This window comes from Rhinolophus sinicus, chromosome 14 (assembly GCF_057876585.1).
Source record: "Rhinolophus sinicus isolate RSI-liver-muscle chromosome 14, RSI-T2T, whole genome shotgun sequence".
In the NCBI taxonomy this organism is placed as follows: Eukaryota; Metazoa; Chordata; class Mammalia; order Chiroptera; family Rhinolophidae; genus Rhinolophus; species Rhinolophus sinicus.
Genome location: NC_142514.1, coordinates 164,048,355 through 164,066,995, shown reverse-complemented (window position 1 = coordinate 164,066,995; position 18,641 = coordinate 164,048,355). Strand labels below are relative to the sequence as shown.

The 18,641-nt window shown below is 46.2% G+C and overlaps 1 protein-coding gene and 1 long non-coding RNA gene across 3 annotated transcripts in view; one reads left to right on the top strand and one right to left on the bottom strand.

Moving 5' to 3' along the window:
• Positions 1 to 79: 79 nt before the first annotated feature.
• On the bottom strand, positions 80 to 14,169 carry RCN1 (reticulocalbin 1). The gene is made up of 6 exons (XM_019738604.3): positions 13,642 to 14,169; positions 8,953 to 9,146; positions 7,673 to 7,851; positions 5,648 to 5,708; positions 2,399 to 2,598; positions 80 to 1,244 (listed from the first exon to the last, which is right to left on the bottom strand). Exons 1-6 carry the CDS (start codon positions 13,893 to 13,895, stop codon positions 1,137 to 1,139), a joined length of 996 nt encoding a protein of 331 aa, XP_019594163.1. The 5' UTR covers positions 13,896 to 14,169; the 3' UTR covers positions 80 to 1,136.
• The window catches only part of LOC109450861 (uncharacterized), a 31,841-nt gene continuing 26,272 nt past the window's right edge, over positions 13,073 to 18,641 (top strand). The window contains exons 1-3 of one of the 2 annotated variants that reach the window (XR_016018350.1): positions 13,073 to 13,668; positions 14,973 to 15,100; positions 16,585 to 16,683. This is a non-coding gene — a long non-coding RNA (uncharacterized LOC109450861). The remainder of the gene's footprint in view (positions 13,669 to 14,972; positions 15,101 to 16,584; positions 16,684 to 18,641) is intronic. The other variant, XR_016018349.1, reaches the window with a different exon arrangement.

The following is an 18,641-nucleotide window of genomic DNA, read 5'->3' as shown; positions in this document are numbered from 1 at the left end:
TCATGTAATCCCATACCACGACTTAATTCTAGATGAATAATAGTGTCAGTACATGTGAAGTCAACCACAGGACACAGTAGAAAGTCCTCAGGGAGATCCTTTATTTCATTCACTTTCAACTTATAAGGTAGCATTTCGACCTGTAAAAGTTGTTTCTTCCAGTTCAGCCAATGGCTTGGAACATCACCTTGTTTGAATTCCACGGTGTAAATGGTCCCCAGGGTTGGTCCGAGGGTCATGGACTTATTGGGACTGTGTACTGTGGTTCCAGCACCTCACTCGGCAGGCTTCCCTAGGATCCCACTCCCACATTCCTATCAGCGATCAGTGAGGAAATGGGTTGTATTTCTAGTCACTTTTTCAAAGATCAGACCTACCTCATTTACATGCCAAGGATATTTTCTCAAGTATAATAACACGTTTACCATTTTCCTATAATTCTATGTTCTTCCAATGCCTGACATTCATCTTTCCCTACCTCTAAAATTCCTTTCTGTTTCACATTATCTTTCTTGTTTCTTATTGTAAAAAACACAAAAAACAAAAGATGTGGATTTGTTGTGCACATTAGCAGGTCCATACAGAAAAATGCACAGAGGGTTTTATATACGATTTACAGTAACAGCTCAGAGTAAAGATAAAAAGGAAGAATCGGAAGTATTAGACTTGTTCTGAAATAAGCCCATGGAGGATGATACCACTGTAGGTAGCTTCATCAGAATTTTCCCTCACCAACTATTCAATAGTGGCAAATGTATAAAATGTGCAGTTAAAATACACAGCAGTCACTCCACATACCATCCCCTCCCAACCCACCCAACTTCTGAATAATAGGGCTTTTTCAAATTTTATTCCCCTTTAATGGAAAAAGCTAAAAAGTCACATTTTAGCAATGTATCCCCATCGAGTATTGCAATTTACCAAGAGTTTCATGTGCTTGGTGAGAAATCTTACGGAAGGAATAGAAATGACGATTTCCCAGTAAATAATTGAGTGGAAACCAACTTTTCCCCCAATCTGAGGTTATAAACTTGCTGTTTGGGGGACACAACTGCTATAAATGAGACAAGAGTAGCAACCATCCAAGACAATCAAAGGAAGCCTATGACAGTCTGCCACATTATGGTGAGTGTGCATCAAAGTTCATCATGATTTTTTGTGAGATCTTCCCCATAATTCGTAGCTTGGCTTCCAACAAACATGTTCCAGTTGTCTAATATCTCCTCTTTAGTTAGCTTTTCATCCTGTAGGAGAGAAGAAAGAGCTGCGTCACAGAAGCTCTAGGACCACTGAATAACAGTCTAGCATGAAGCTCTATGTCATTTCACTGATTTGCAACATGTAAAACCCTACACTTAATAATTAAGAAGCTGCATGGGGCGGCTGGATGGCTTAGTTGGTGAGAGTGCCAGCTCTCAACAACAAGGTTGCCGGTTCAATTCCCACATGGGATGTTTTCCCCTGCAACTAAAGGTTGAAAACGACAACTGGACTTGGAGCTGAGCTACGCCCTCCATAACTAGATTGAAGGACAACGACTTGGAGCTGATGGGCCCTGGAGAAACACACTGTTCCCCAATATTCTCCAATAAAAAAAAAAAAAGACCATAAAATGATTGAAAAATAATAACAATAATAATTAAGAAGCTGCTAAGTACCTCCTTGATGTACCACTACTACACTGCAAACCCCCCAAATGGAATAGCCTCCTACTATACAAGCTGTGATAAAATGTATCTGGTTAGTCCCCGAGGAATTCAGAAGCTGGAATCCAGCTCTGTCTGCAAGCAGTGCTGGCATTCCCAAAATGGGCCCTGCAGAATTCCACTCGCCTTTCAGGGCCTGACTGCAAAACTCAACTGTCTCCCCAGAACCTGGAGCAGTGATCACAGTGGAAAGAGGTAAGACTTTTTCTCAATCTTGTTTACTTATTTATTTGGATATGTGTCAATAGATACTGAAGGGCTGGGCATCAGAGCTCGAAGAGGGAGCCTGCTGAGGATGCCTGGGTTTGAACAGGACGGGCTTCCTTGTGCCTGACACATCCCACATGTTTGATACGTATCTGCTGACTAAAAAAATGAACAAACTTGTCCTAGGGCAACGCAGGGTGTACCTCTGAAATCCATGCCCTGCCCCCAGCAAACAAAGTCCTGCAACCCTAGGAAACACGAGTGAGTGTAAGTGTGTGACCCACAGCAGACTACCCAGGAATGCCTTCGCCGAATGAGCTCACCGTGGGTTATCATGGTATTGGGTCAAGTTTACAGGTCTCTAATGTAGGTCAAGAATAAGAAATGTCAATAAAGCACAGCGGCCCAGGCCAGCACTATCACCAAGAAGCAAACAGGACCAATCTTAGGTAAATTGTCCCCGATCACAGAAGAACATGAAATACCTTGTTTTTGTCCGACTCGTACACCAGGTGCCTGGCCTCGGCCTGCGCGTGGTCATAGTCCTGAGGGAGGATCCAGTGGCGAATCTCATCTTTGTCCAACTTCCCGTCCTTGTTCAGATCCCGGAATTCATTAAACTGCTCCCGTTCCGACAAAACCCAGTCTGGCTCAGGGCCATTCTCCTCGTGGGAAAACATATCCGCTAGAAGGGAAGGTGGTTCTTCGTTATGAAGACAAGTCAAAAAAACCCCTGACCTCCTGAGTTTCTGGAAAGGTGAGGACCAATCTAGAGACCTAACCCCAATATCCGGAAGGCAGTTTCTTGGGAATAACAACGACGATGTGTCCACTACAAAGGCCGCTTGGTGCAACAGAAGGAAGTGAGCTTAGCAGCCAGAAGACGGAAGATGTGACGAGGACTGAGTTATTTAATTCACTGGCTGAGTAGTCCTAAGTTACTTTGTCTGTACATGGAGATAATTCTTCACAAATCACAGGGTTATTACGAAGATCAAGTGGGGCACTTTCTGTGAAAGCCCTACATAACCCAATCTAGTACTACATAGGTGAAAACTGATAATGATGACCAACATCAAGCACTTTCTACGGCTCAGATGCTGTATGACATACTTTACATACATTTAAAAAAATTTTCATACCAATCCTATGAAGTAGGTATTGTTGTAATTCCCACTTTATAGATGAAAACACAGAGGCACAGCCTTACCCAAGGAGCGACAGCTAATCTGAGCTTGAGGCTGCATAGGCTTGTGGGTCCTCTGCTTCCAACCCACAGCCTTAACCACCATGTTCATTCCTATTGTTGTTTATATCATTTCCAAAAGGCTTTTGCATATATTTGTTTTCATCCTTATAATAATTCTATAAGATAGATGATTATCCCTGTTTTATAAGATGACAGGGAAAGGCAAAAGAAGGCAGTTTATGGGTTGTTTGCTAAGTCACCAGATCTTGGAAAAGAGAGATATCCTGTGGGCAGTTTCTCTTTAATGCAAACACCGCTTGGAAATGTCAGGTGGTACAGGGAGCAGGTGGTGGATGAAGGTAACAGAAGCGAGACCCCTGGTTCAGCTCCAAGGTAGACCCACACCTGACATTTGCACGTTGTTTTTGAGGAAGAGCTGTCATACACATTAGCTAACTTGAACTTCATCATTCCTAGATGCATGGGTGCTGTGTTCCCATTTTACAGCTGAGGAAATGGAGGCTTATAGTGATCACATGACTCCCACAGGGTCACACAGATAGTAAGTGCCAGGACCCCTAATTCCAGTACTCTTCCTACTACACCACATCACCACCCGTTTTCTACTCATTCCCACCTGAAGAAAAGGCGCCCCCATGAATGAAGTCACTCGCTGGACAAGTCTATACATTGAGCCTCTCTGACAGCAGATTGCTCCAAATTCAATTTTCAAGCACAATGCCCCCTATTTCCCTCTCTGCCCAGTGTCAAGGATGGAATGTTGCTTTTAGGCAAAGCCACTCAATGAGTTTTGCCCCTGACTTAGCACTCCGTCAGTGCCAAGTTCAGGAGGGCTGGGAAAAGCACACACCCTTAAACAACAGTGCTGCATTGTTTTAATCAGTCAGCCTTTTCTGTCAGCCTAATTCCATCACCGCTGTCAAGGGGACAGCGGCTCTGAACCTGCCCTCGTATGTGCCACGGGGCAAGAGGAGGGCCTGCTGCTTGCACGGATGAGGGGACAGTCAGCCTTTGTTATTCTACAAACTTAGTGCCACCAAGATCACTTTAATTACTGTGGCGAGAGCTACCTGTTATACCACAGAGAACAGGCTTCTCGGATCAAATATAATTTCTAATGATTAGAAGCTGTTAGCTCTTCATGGCTGAAGGCACTTGTTCTTGGGTAAGGGGTGGCAAAGTAATACAACCACAGACCAGAGACGGACGGCAACTTGGGCTCTGGTTTTACATTGAAAGGTAATTAACTGCTTCCATTAAATACGTGTACAAAAATTATATTTATCCCATTCCTCAAATGATTTGCCGGCTTTTGCCTTATTGAGACTTGGGAAAAAGAAGAGGTGCCATGAGAAGGTGGCCTGCAGTTGGAGCCATGTGCCAAAGCCCTGAAATAGCAGCTGATGAGGATCAAATGGAAATTTCCACGTTGCCTGCTCCCGTCCTTTATGCTTGGAGGGCTACTGGGCTGCTGGAAAGGGCTCTACCCAGCAACGGCGGGTTCTGAGCCAGGCACATTCATCCGAGTCTCACCCGGCCAGTGCTCACAGATACTTGAAAATGAACTTCTCGGAGTTACCTAAGTGGAGCCCTTCAGAACAAAGTGCTGGGTATGGTATTCCCAACGAAAGAATCAAAAACAAAATAGCTGTACTATGGGCCAACTGTGCACTTTGTAAAAGGATTTATCTCTAAGAAGGACTGCTTTTCTGCAGGTACCGTGTTTCCCCGAAAATAAGACGTAGCTGGACCACCAGCTCTAATGTGTCTTTTGGAGCAAAAATTAATATAAGACCCGGTATATTATATTGTATTATATTATGTTATATTATATTATACCCAATATTATATTATATTATAGTATATTATATTACATTATACTATATGTTATATATTATACCTAGTATTATACTATATTATACCCTGTATTATATTATATTATATCATATTATATCATATTATATTATAGACCAATCTTATATTATAATAAAATAAGACCGGGTCTTATATTAATTTTTGCTCCAAAAGACGCTTTAGAGCTGACGGTCAGGCTAGCTCTCATTTTCAGGGAAACATGGCAGCAAAGGCATATAAACAGTCCTATTGATCACAGCTGTGTCTACTTAGAGCATCTAGGCCCTGCTGACCCCGTCTGATTTGTCTTTCCTGAGACTGTCTGCACTAGCCTCACTGTAAATCTATGGGATCTCTAGTCCCATTTTGCAAAGGTAAAACTAAAGTGTGAAGAAGGTCACCTCTCAGAGCCGTGGGGCCAACTGCTGGCCAGCCTAGAGGTAGGGGCCAGCCTTCTGGTCTCTTGTCCACCGAATGAGGTCTAATCATTCCTCCCTGATATTGTACCACTAGGGCTGGTATGACAAGTCCCTCCCCACTGGGAGGTCACAGGAGTGACACCTACAGACTTGCAGCTGTTTCTGAAAGAGACATCTGGACAAAGTAGCCAGACATGTAGGTGGAGGAATGTCACCATCTGGGACCGCTCAAAAGTCCAGGCCGCACTCACCAATATACTCATCTTGATCTACAAAGCCATCCCCGTTCTTGTCGATGTCCTCCAGAGTTTCCTGGGAAGCAAAGAGGAGAACAGAATGCGAGATGGCTATGTGCTCTCAGTACATCTTGGGGTTCTGACTATTGTCCTCCTTTGTGTGGCTTTTACGGCTGAAGTGCTTGGTGACTTCTGGCTTGTCTCCTTACCTCCCTGGGCATTAATTTCTTATCTGTAGAAAACAGGCAGTGATTTCTGTCCTTCCTCCCCAACCCCACAATTTCAACAGCAGAACACTCTCTTCAAATGAAAATGTACCTGTAAGCCCAGACGTGCTCTGATTATATCAGGAAGCCCTGCCAGGCCAACCATTCCCACCATCCAGCCAAATCATCCCCTGGAATACCTGTGAGGAACCACGGACCAGATGGTCACAAAGATAGATCCGTGCTAACCGGACTGTGAACACCAAACTGGCGTCAGAAAAATGTGAAAGAAAAAAATAAATTAAAAAATAAAACTATATCTGACTTTTGAAAGTATTATGTTCTGTATTTAGTACATTTGACTTCTTGATTAGGTATTTTGCTAGAATGAGTCCTCAAATGAGTTTGCTGTCCATTGTCACAGCAACTCAAAATCATCCTGGGTTGAAAAAAATAGCCAACCTGAGAACAGGGCCAATTCAGAGGCTCAAAATCCGCTTTTGGCGAATTTTCCATCTTCATCATCCTCTGGCAAATCAGCTATCACTAGGCAGATGTTGGATAGTGGAAAAAAAAATGATTTTTAGAGCCACTGCCCAGTCCTTAGGGTCACGGTGGTCATGAGGATGAGATAAGCATGAGACAAGAGTGGACCGAGCCACCAAGTGGATAACTAAAACAGTCCAGGGCTGATTATAAACCAAAGCTTTAACCACGTATTTCCCAGCAATGAAGCATTTGGAACTGGCTCGGGTTATCTGCCCAGGTGATGGCATTATTTTATTATCGTGGGAAATGAAGACATTTGGGACTCCACAAGACACTGTGAAAAACAACTACACTCAGAGGCCTTACAAGCATAGCTGACCCTCAAAGCCTATAGAGTCTGATCCTTTCACCCTCTGAGGACCCCCGCTAAGGGGAGCATCCTTTCCAGCCATGGCTTTTACTTCAAGTTTCTGTATGGTTTAACAAGCCAATGCATTCCATTTCAGTCTTTTCCTACCGTGTTTCCCCGAAAATCAGACCTACCCTGAAAATAAGCCCCAGTTAAGATCGTCAGCCAGACGGACACATTTAGTACGTTATTACAATGTTTCAGAAGAAGACATGACTATACTTGAATAAATGTAGATTGTTGTACACGAAAAAATAAGACACCCCCCGAAGATACGCCCTAATGCATCTTTTGGAGCAAAAATTAATATAAGACCCAGTCTTATTTTTGGGGAAACATGGTAGTTCCCTCAAAGCTGAAAACTGGACAGACACTAGCTAGCTGCTCACCAAACCCATTTCTGGGCACACATCTAAACTATATTTCCCAGCCTCATCATATCTAGGTGTCAGGGGAATGTAAAAGGAAGAGGTGTGTCATTTCTTGGTCAGAGCAGTAAAGGGAGACTGTGCCTTCTTCTCCTCATTCCCTCTCTTTTCCTTTGTCTGTCAGTTGGTTGTTACCAGGATGATCTTGAGACCAGAACAGAATGGTGGAGTACAAGATAGAACTAGCTTGCCTACCTGATAGCACTTAGAGGAGACCTGCCCAGAAGATCCTCCAACTGACTGGGACCATCTCCACTGGACTTGGTATAAGTAAGAAATAAGCTTTGATTGTGATAAATGGCTAGGACTGGGGGCTATTTGTTACAGCAGCTAGTCTGCCCTGACTAGTTTACTGGGTAGACAGGTATTCCAATAGATTCCACTTCAGAATCCTTCTCCAATTCCGCTCAGGCTGAAGAACTTTCTCTCTTTGGAAGAAGGGATAAGATTTTGGTGCAACTTTCACCTTGGTCTTTTCCCAGCCCAGGATCTTCTTCTTTTATCTTACCAAAACCACAATTTCCTTCATATGCTCAAACTCCTCAGGATGTAGGAAGGCAGTGAACTCCTCCCGAGTGGCTGTCTGGTCACCATCAAGGTCTGCAGCTTTGAATCTTCTCTCATCACGTGGCAGCATCTTTTTAAAGGTGTGATGATCTGAGGAATCATGAAACTCTGCGGGGTTTCCTGCAGGATGTGTGCACAAACGTTTAAACAGAGCTGCTAAGGAAAGCCTTTCCTTCCAGGTCACTCATCTTCCATGCCCAAATAGTACACAGGGGACCACCGGTCCTGCCCTATCGAGTTCTTTGAAACATTTCATTGCAGAATCCCCCTAGTATCTGCCCTTTCATACCACCCCTTTATCCAGGCCCTAATGGCTTACTGGGGCATGATAGCAGTACTTAAGAGCACAGGCCACACTAGTGCCATATTTCTCTCTGCCAAACCTTGCTTTCACCATATTATTGTTTGATCCGGAACATTCAGAGGCTCCCTAGTACCCATGACACCTTCTTGCCTAAATATTCCTGCCTGGCTTTCACGATCTCCCTTAATCTGGCCGTGAGTGTGTGTGTCTTCAGTTCTCCACAGAGCTGTCCCCTCACTGTCTCTATCACACATCCAGCAGGGCTGCACCTTATACTTTGCATACACCCCTCCATCATTCCCCAAACAAGTGTGTCTTATAGCCAAACTCTGGCCATTGCTGAATGTATTGCTGCACTTTTGCCCCTCCAGCTTACCCACCTTTCCCACTCGTCTCTATTTCTCCAAATATAAATCCATTCTTCAAGGCCCAGCTCCCACACTGCCCTCCACCGGAAGCCTTCCCTGACAGAAGGCCCAGCTCCCACACTGCCCTCCACCGGAAGCCTTCCCTGACAGAAGGCCCAGCTCCCACACTGCCCTCCACCAGAAGCCTTCCAGCCCACTTGGTCTTTGCTGTCCGAAACTTGGCAGCAATCTGAAACTGTACCACAGACACGCTTCCTCTGCTTTGTTCTGTATGTGCCCCTGTGATCGCAGCTCAGGGAGGGCAGCCACCTAAGTCATTTTTCATTAGACCCTCAACCACTCCCACTACCCACCACCTACGACTTTACTCAGAGTGAGCAACTCCGTATATTCTAGTAAGCAGAGCAGGATGTTACACAAGCAGGTTCTACTTAGGAGGTTGTGACATCCCCCGGAAGGGGGTGGATAGGATGATAGAGTGGAGAGTCTTCCCAGAGAAGCTTGTTATGGGGGCCCCAGCTGTGTAATCGCTCCCGTGGCACCTCTTACCTAGGTAGTAACCATAGGTGGCTTGTTTGTATTCTTCCCAGGAAATTTTGTCGTCTTTGTCCCGATCATAATCCTTCCAGACTTTAGCAACATTATCATAGATGTATCTTTTCTGCACCCGTTTGATCCAGGTTTTCAGCTCCTCAGTGGTGACAAAGCCATCTCCATCACTGTCAATTCGATCGACAATCTTTCTATAGTTAAAAAAAAAAAAAAAACCCACAAGGCTATTATCCAGGCTTGTGTGATCCCAATATAGAAAAACATCAAACACCTGCCGAATCTAAAATGTGTAAACATGAAATCAATGATGTGCTGGAGCTGGAAAGGATTGTAAAGTTTCTTTTTTCCAAGGACAGTATACCTTTTCCCCCACCCAGTGCCAACGGCAGATGCTACTAGTGGATCATGCCCTTTTGTCCTCATAAAGCTAGATGCATCCTCACAATCCTTCTCAACACAGTGCCCTGCAGACAGACACTACCAACGGATGAGTGCTGATTTGTAAGCTAAAACCTAGCAGTCTTCCCTGATATACTCCCTAGAGTAATGGAAACTGAGACTGAGAAAAACTGAACGACTTTTCCAAGATCATACAGCTAGTATCTGGTACAAGTGGGGTAAGGACCCATGTTTTCTGGCTCTAGGTCCAATCTAAATGGAAAATTCTATGTAAACCAAAAGATAAGTAAGTTCTTTGTTTAAATAAATAAAAAACAAAACAAAACAAAAAAACAAAAACTCCCACTTTAGACCCAGACTTGAAACTTAAAGCAGGAGGAGACCAGATCATGTTAGACAAAGCATAAAATGTCAGGGATGAGAGCGTCTTGACATCATGGAACCTATTCCAGAAAACTGACCAGCTGTAGGAGCCTAAACCCCGTTCTTAAGGTAAAAAGCCCTATGTCCACTAGTGTCTCCTGCTCCACAGCTGGCCCAGGTTCCATCAATTTCCCACTGGACTTCAGTGAGGTACCCCAAACCCTAGTCCAGGGCAAACTTCAGGCTGGGAACTCACCAATATCCATCTCTAGGCCAGAGGGTCCAAGCTAGAGATTCCATTCCTGTAGGGAACCTCAAAAACAACCACAAGCTATTTCTACTATTTAAGAAAGGTTTACCCTTGTAGACCATTTACTTGGGATGAGGCCATAAAGGCCAATTAGGGATTGGTTTCTTTTCTTTGCGCTGGAATTCTGTCAACTCAGTGGCAAAATTTTCTTACTGTGAAAAGAAGTTCTGATTAGCAATTACTCTTGGATTAATTCGACGTGGGAAATGAATTGATTTGTACTTAAGTTTCCATTTCCCACCTGGGTACCTGGGTAGCCCCAGCTTTCTCAGAAAGGTGTAAACATATTTGGTAATTAATAGCTTTACTGTGTCCTTTATTTGCATTTGTAACAGGTTTCATGGCTGAAAGACTAAAACTCAAGTATTTCCAGGCTTCCTCCAGGAAACCATAGCCAGACCCAGCAGAATTCTTTCAATACGACAGTATTTAGCCTACCTACTATGTGCCAGGCACTGCTCCAACCCTGAGGACACAGAGGTGACGTGCCCATCAGTTATCCAAAGCCAGTTGAGGAACAGAATCTCAGGCCAGCAGAGACCTAATGTCAGATTGTGAATAACCTCTTTTGTGAAAAGGACAGCATCTAATTTATGCCAAATAAACATCCAGGGCATAGTCAGCCTGGCACATAGTAGGGCTTACTGAATATTTGTTGAAAGAATAGGGATGATAGCCTCTCCAACAATCTCAGGAGTGTGATACTGGAAGAGGCAGCTAGGCTGTGGATAAAGCCAAACCCTAGGTCAGAACACCTGGATCCTAGTCCTGTGTGATCGTGGGCAAGTGGCTTGACTGTCGGAGTCTCAGTTTCCCCAACTATAAATTGGAACACCTACTTTACAAGCAACGTCGTGAGGAATAAAAGAGAGAATGTGTGCCTTTCCTCTCCAAGGACCATAAACGGGTAGATGGAAAACTCAGCAAACACCTGGCAGGTAACAGAAATGAACAAAGCCTCCAGGCAGAGCCTAGGGCAACCTGGAGATCCCCTGCCAGCTGCCAACAAGGGTGCCCGACACTGCTCCAGACAGTGACACTGCTCCAGACAATGACGGCTCCATGGCAATAATGGTACGTGGGTGTCAAGAGAAACCAGAAATCGAGGTCTGTATGTGAAATCACTCAGATATTAAATGTTGGCAAGTAGCTTCCATTGTTTCTAAGTTTGTCACTACACACAGGCTATGGGTCCCCACTTTGTAGCCCTTTGGCCTAGGTGTCTCCAGGGACCTTACAACTGTCACGTTTTCAGGATCAGATCAGGTGGTGGTGACAAAGCAGATCCAGCCAGGCTCCTCCTCAGCAGCCCAGACTGTTGCCCCAGGAGCTGTGGACAGAGAGGTGGCTTTGCATGCCTAGTGTTCCCATACTGTACCCATTATTGCCAACCGTCTGCCCTCCCCCGCCTCTGCCCCAGATTCACCTTACAAGTGAGTGGTGCGTGCACTACACATCCAGTGGCTCAGGCCAGAGACCCACATGTCATCTGTGATTCCTTGCTCCCTCCTCTCTCCACCCCCACGTCGAGTCAAGAGTGAGCACGGACCGGTCTCCCTCCCACATGCTCTGGGTTCACCCTCTCCCGCCCGCTGGACCAGCATGCTTGGTTCAGGTGCACGAGGTCACTATCCTTCCCCTGATCCCCCCATTCATACCTCAATTATGTTCCCTACCCTACTGCCAGTCTGACTTTCCTAACAAGGTGTTAGGGTCATGACATTCAACCGCCTACAGGATAAGATCTAATCTCCACCTCTCAGAGATCCTTCCTGCTCTCACTTTGGTTTCCCCTCCACTCCCACCTCCCACTTCTTCTGCACTGTCCCTTTATTGTCCCAACACCGCTCATCCCCCAGAACAGGTTTCAAACCCTTTATAAGTGGGCTGTTCTCGCTTCAGGAATGCCTCCCCTGCTGCTACACTTGGCAACCTCTGAGTCATTCCATGAGCTCTGATCACAAGACACCCCCAAGCCCCCAACCTGAACCCTTAGGTGCTCCTTCTCTTGGATGTGCTCACTAGTTTTTCGGTGCGATCGCAGCAATTACGCTAGTGTGTGCCTGTGTATCTCTCCTCCACATTTGATTGTAAGAAGTTTTGAGGCCTAGAGCAACAAAGGTTTTCTTTTTGTACCTGTCAAGTATCTGACTTGGTAGCTGGCACATAGTAGCCATTCAACTATTTGTTGCAAGAATAAATGAATAAAGTTAAGGTGTTCATACAAGGATCAAATGCAGACCCACTCCATCAGCCCTTGCTCTCACCACTAGGCTTACTCCTCACGAGGAAGACATTAAACTGGAAGCTGTGGGGCTGCAAACGACAGAGTTCCCTACACCAAATCCCAACCCCTGCCCCCACTGACAATGAAGCAAACTGGCTGCCACTCTGGGCCCCAGAATAAGTCACTTTTCAAGGGCCTCATAGCAATACAATGACTGAACTCATCAATGGCCCCCATTGTTCAGTCTCAAAGAGAAGAGAAAGTACTTCTCTGCAAAATAAAAGGTGATTGTTTGAAGGTGACTTTGAAGTTCAAAGACCTTTTTATCAAAGCAGGCAGATGGTGCACCTACACAATAGGTATAATTTAGACTCATGTCCTAACCAACCCCACTGGCCACAGCACAGGCATGGCTGTGTTCTTTTTTATGTAGCAGGATATGAAGATCCTTCATCACTAGGAACCAAGTTCCAGGAAGCAAAGCTATTGCTCTCTCCCCAGCCCGTCCTCCATCTGGGACCAGGCTGGCTGCTGATTCCTCTATACTAGAAGGGTTTTCAGATACTGTTGCATAATGTCTTTCCCAGGGAACCTGTGGAGGATACTCTGAGAAGTCCCAAAGTTTTGTTTCCGAGGTCTAGTTCCTAACTCAACTGCCTTCAACTCAACAGTGAAATTTACAGTCCTCCACCACACCATCCAGCTTTCTGCCCCCAGTTGTCAAAGACTGGGTACCTCTGCAGACATCTGCTGGAAACAAACTAGGGGACCAGTTTTCATTCCCACCCTCCATCCCTTACCCCCAAATGCCCCTCCCTTCTTAACAACAGGATTTTTATATCCCTACAACAGATTTACCAACAGAGTAGGCAGAAGGCAAGAACACCCAAGCCCCAGCCCAGGGACATAGGCCAGGAATCAAGCATCTCCTTCATCTGTCCCCTTCATCTTCTATCCATTTATGTTCATCCTTGAGACCTTCTTACTATAAGTGTCTCAAGCCCTCCTCTTCGGGAATGGGGGAGAAGAGAGAAACTGGGAGGGTGGGGAGAAACTCATGTCACTAAAAGGCCACCGTGGACAAACTCTTCTGTACACTCCCCTCCCTTCTGATGCAACCAAGGGTAGGGGGCGGGCCCTCGTCGTCCTGGCTCCCGCGGCTGCTGCCACGTTCTCGCCTCCCCAGGAAAAGCCACCCCAGCGGGGTAGATCTCCAGGCAGGGGTACCGGCGCCTGCGGGTAACTTTGCCCCAGCCCCGCCACCACACCCGGCTGCCCCGCGCCCGATTTCGCTTTCGCTTTGGGCTCGCGTCCCGCGTGGCTCCCGCCCGGATGGCCCTACGGGCACCTGCAACGCCCCCGAACGCAGCGCCGGCTGCGGCCTCACCCCAGCCTCTCCTTGCTCTCCTCCGAGGTGAGCTGATCGAAGGTCTTGGAGTCCTCCTTGCCCAGGAAGGCCTCGTGGTCGTACTGGAAGCTCTGGTTGTCCTCGGGCGGCCGCTCGCCCAGCTCCGAGTCGGGCCGTAACACGCGCTCTTTGCGCACTGTGGGCTTGGCCCGCAGCGCCCCGGGCGCTAGCGCCAGCGCCAGAAACAGCCCCAGGGCGAGTCCCAGGCTGCGGCCGTGGCCGCCGCGCGCCATCGTCGGGGAGAAAGATCGGCGGCAGGGAGGCACCCAGTGAGCGACAGGAGCTGAGGCTCGGGAATGGGGGCTGGGGCCGGCGCGGGGGAGGGGACGGGCCAGCCCCTCAGCCAGCTCCCGCCCTGTGCCAAAGCGCCGGGGCGCGCCCCCAGCTGCGGACCGCGAAGCTTCAGGCTGCCGCGCTCACGCGCCCATTGGCCGCCAGGCTGAGTGGGGGCCGGGGCCGCCGAGCCACGTCGCCCGCCGGGATGGTGGGCGCGAGGCTCGGGTTTCGCCTCGGCCCCTCCCCGCGATCTCGTCGTTATGGGCGGGCCCAGGCCTGCTGGGTTAGGGACTCGAGGGCTTATACCGAGACAGGGAAGAAGTTCTTTGTCAAGCAACAGATGTTCAGGATAAAATTACCTCTCTTCCAGTTCCGGAGAACTGAAAGGGAGGGAGGCGCTGCCCCTCCTCAATTTCCAGCTGGGAGCCCGAATCTCAGTCCCAGACCCTGCCTCAAGATGTGCCCTTAAACCAAATTCCGCTCCACTTACCTAAACTGGTGGTCGGGTTACAAACACAAGAGATAGGAAGGAGCCCAGGGTGGGCGAGGTCCCCTAGAAACGAGGGTCCTAAATTCAAATGTCCAGGAGGGCCAAGCAGGTAACTTGAATATAGCCGAGAACCCATCTAAACAGAGCAGCCCTGTGCACGCGAGTGGCCAGGAGGCATGCAGGCCCAAAGCTAGCAGACAGTCCTGTGTCCAGAAGAAATCAGGCTCTCACAGGTTTACGTTTGCATTTCTAAATGATGGCAATTCATTTTACAAAAGCACTACATGACTCAAAGAAATCTTGTCTGTACATTGAATCTGGAGTAATGCTACCAATATAAAGAAGCTCTGTAGAACTTCCTGCAATGATGGGAATGTTGTGTAATGGGCTGTCCAAATAGATAGTGGCTATTGAGCACACTTGACATGTAGCTAGTGTAACTGAGGCATTGAAAATTTAATTTAAACTTAAATAGCCACATGTGGCTAGTAGCTATTACATTGGACAGTGCAAGTCGAGAACAACGATTCTTTTTGTTTCACAGCCTTTTGAGACTCATTGAAAGCCATGGACCCTCTTCCAGAAAAATGCACATACAGTTCCTGGCATGGATGTTTGATTAAAGTGTCAGAGGATTCATGGATCTTTTGAAGCCCCACTCCTGAACCACAGGTTAAGAATCCCTAGAAAATTAAAACTGGTTGAAGAGAGGAGCCCACTGTTACAGCCCTGGACAGCTGTACTCCCCAAAGCTGTTCTGCTATTCCTGCTTTGTCACCCATCCCTGATAGTCTAGAAAAGGTCCCTGGTCAGCGCTTTGTGCCCTTGTATTAAGCATGTCTGGACATTGTCAACTGCAATATAGATGCAAGTACCTTTCTTATGAAGACTTCTTTCAATCAATTAACAAATAACCATTGCGTGCCCACCATGGCCGAATCACTGGACTAAGTGCTGAGAATTCAGTGAGGAACTATACACAGTCATAGTCTCTGCAGAGACTATGTGAACAGATATTCATTCATTCCTTCATTCATTCGTTCAATAAACTGAGCACCTGGTAAATGTCAGTCAGGTCCATTGCTGGGTATTGATTTACTGAGCAGCCACGGATTGCAAATCAGAGTGACAAGTGCTCCAGGTGGAAGGCATTCAATATAATGAGGGCACGTCAGAGGTACAGGACCCAGACTTGGGGATTGTTTGGGGAAGGCCTCTTAGAGGAAGGAGCATCTAAGTTGAGACTGAAGGTGAATAGGATGAGCCAGACAGTAGGGGTGTGGGTATATGAGAAAAGGATAAGGCCCTGCGTGAGCTGCAGAAAGCAGTGTATTTGAGGTAATGTCCTTGTGACCCTGTCCCTCCCCAACAGGTGGGAGTGAGACCTGGGCATGTAGGTCTTGATGCCTTACCCTACCTGGGCTGACTTTCCATGGCACAGATGCTCCAGAACAGATGTGTTCCCCACTGCCAGTCTAGAGGCTTGAATATCTAGCAGTAGAGAAGCATTACTTGGGGTGTGTAAGAGCTCCCTATTAAAAAGCAAGGGTCCTGAGGTAGGTGGCTTAGTACCCTCTTGGCTTATCAGACAAGCAGGATGTGAACTGTTGGGAGGAGGGAGGGGAAGGAGAAGTGGGAGGAAGCACAGAAAGAGAGATCAGAGCTAGGAAAAGAGGGGAAGGACCAGGAAGGGAATGGGAAAGTGGGTGGAGATTGGAGACGGCCTTTGCTTATTCACAACTTTGCCCCAGGCAGGCCTGGGCCCCAGGGATTGATCCAGACTCTCAGGAATGAGGACGGCACATCCTTGGCTCCTGTTCTAGTTGGCTTCCTGCCAGACACTAGTGGTTTTCAACAGTTGGATTGTTTCAGAGGTAGTCTTGGCTCCCAGGGGAATTACCAGGGAATTCCAGCAGGGCTGTGAATGTGGGAGAGTTTGTGTAATTTCCCCTGGGCTTGCCTACACTCTCTTCCTTTACATTTTCATCCTTCCACCGTGCCATGCGAGAGAAACAAGTTTTCTCAACCAAAGACTCAGGAGTAGTGACTAGTACCAGTTAAGGTATTTTACTGTGTAATTACTTTCTTTCATTTTTGAAATCAGTTTTTATTTCTCCCCATGTGCATATATAGCTAAGTACATTGTCATCTCTTAGGTTAATCTTCATGCTTGATGAAGCAAAGGAACCAGAAGCAAGACAAGTGACATTTAGCAGCGGGTGAATCCAGTGGAAAGGAATGCAAGCTTCAGATAGGTAAGCAGGTCAGGGTGTGTGTCTCACCCACTACAACAAAATCCAACCAGAGGTTACTAAACCAATAAGAAAACTTGATGATCTCATGTAACAAGAAGTCTCGCGTTAGATTGATTTCAGTGGCTTGATGACATCACCAAGGAACCAGGTTTTCTGTTTGTTTGTTTCCCTTCCAAGGTAGGGGGAAGAGGAGTGTTTCCTCCCTTTATCAGGAGGAAAATTTTCCAAGCAGACTTCCCTTCACATCTCATTGGCCAGAATTGTGTCACATGCCTATGCCTGATCCAGTGATAGACAAGGGGGATGAAAAGTTCCAGGGTTGATGGAGACAAATCAAGATTCACTCCCTGGGGCTGAAAAGTACACAGCTGCCTCTGAAGCACATGGTTAGGTTCTGTTGGCAAGGAAGAACAAGCCAGATGACTGTGTAAGCCAGAAGGAACCATGATTAACTATTTTCATGTTTAAAAGCACTTTGAGTGTTCTAGCTCCTTCTACTTCAACACCAAACAAAATTACACTCATTCTTCACGGCCAACTCAAATGTGCCTTCTCCATGAAGTTTTCCCTTACACCTCCAATCAAATGCATTACTTCCCCCAATATGCCCAGAGCCTTTGTATCTCACACATAACACTTTTCATTCTGCTTTGTATTAACAAATTTTCCTTAGTCTCTCCTAATTCTGAATTCCTTGAGTTGAAGGACCACATCTGATTCATGTTTATGTGTACATTTAGTACCTTCCCACAGAAGCCGATCCCCATAAGACAGATTTGCCCTGAGGACAAGGTTCACCAGTATATACCCAGCACCAGGGTATACCCAGCACCTGGCACAGTGATTGGCTCATAGGTGCCCAACAATTCTGAACAAATAATAGAATAATAGTACTTACCAACTTCTGCTTCTGGTCAAGATGGAGTAAGACAGGGACTGGATTTACCCTCCCAATTGAAACAGACAAACAAGCAAGCAAAAAACAGGCACACTATATGAAACAACAGTTTTCAAGGCACTGGATACCAGGCAACAAAAGACACTGGAAATAAACAAAGCGAGTCCTACGATTGCCCCAGTTTACTGTCTTAGTAGAGTTTCCAGGACACAGTGCAGGGAGAAAGAATTAAGATGAAGCCTGGCAGACTCCCTGAGTTGAAAAGAGGAAGGTGAGTGTTCAGAGAGACCAAGTCAGCCACAGTTTTAGTTTTTAGGAGACAGTACCAGAGAGCAGATAGCTGCAAGAAAGAGAGCCCCTTGAGTGTTCAGCAGAGTACTGATCAGTGCACTCAGCGGAGGCCAAGGAATGAACAATCTGAGAGGGTTAGAAGCAGCAGTGAGTGCGAGGAACAATGCCTGTTCCCATCAGCCAGACTGGAAAGACGCAGTACCCTCCATGGTGGGGAATACTTAGCCCTAGACACAGCATGGCTCTAGAAAATGCCTAATAAATGTAAAGGCAAGACCTGAAAAGATCAAACTGTTTCCAAGTAACTGAACTTCAACCCGGGGAAAAAGCTAAAGAAAATTTCTGAGACTGTAAAAAATATCCAACACACAACAAGGTAAGACTCACAATTTAATGCATCCATTAAAAGACACAACAAGGCAGGAAAACATGACCCATAATGAGGAGAGTAAACAATCAATTAAAAACTGGCCCAGAACTGACACAAATGTTAGACTGAACAGAGAACATTAAAATAGGTATTATAATTATATTCAACGTGTCTAAAACATCCAGAAGAGACAAGGAAGATAGTAAAAAGACATAAGTCAAAAGTTGAGAGATTAAAAATATGATATCTGAGATGAAAAATACAGTGCAGGGATTAAAGAAAAACTATATTGTCTCCATTTGTATTACATTTACTCTCTGAATACTATTACCACACTTCACTTCTGACATTTTTGATCACCAGATGTGTAGGGTGTTTTCCTCATACCACCAAGCAATC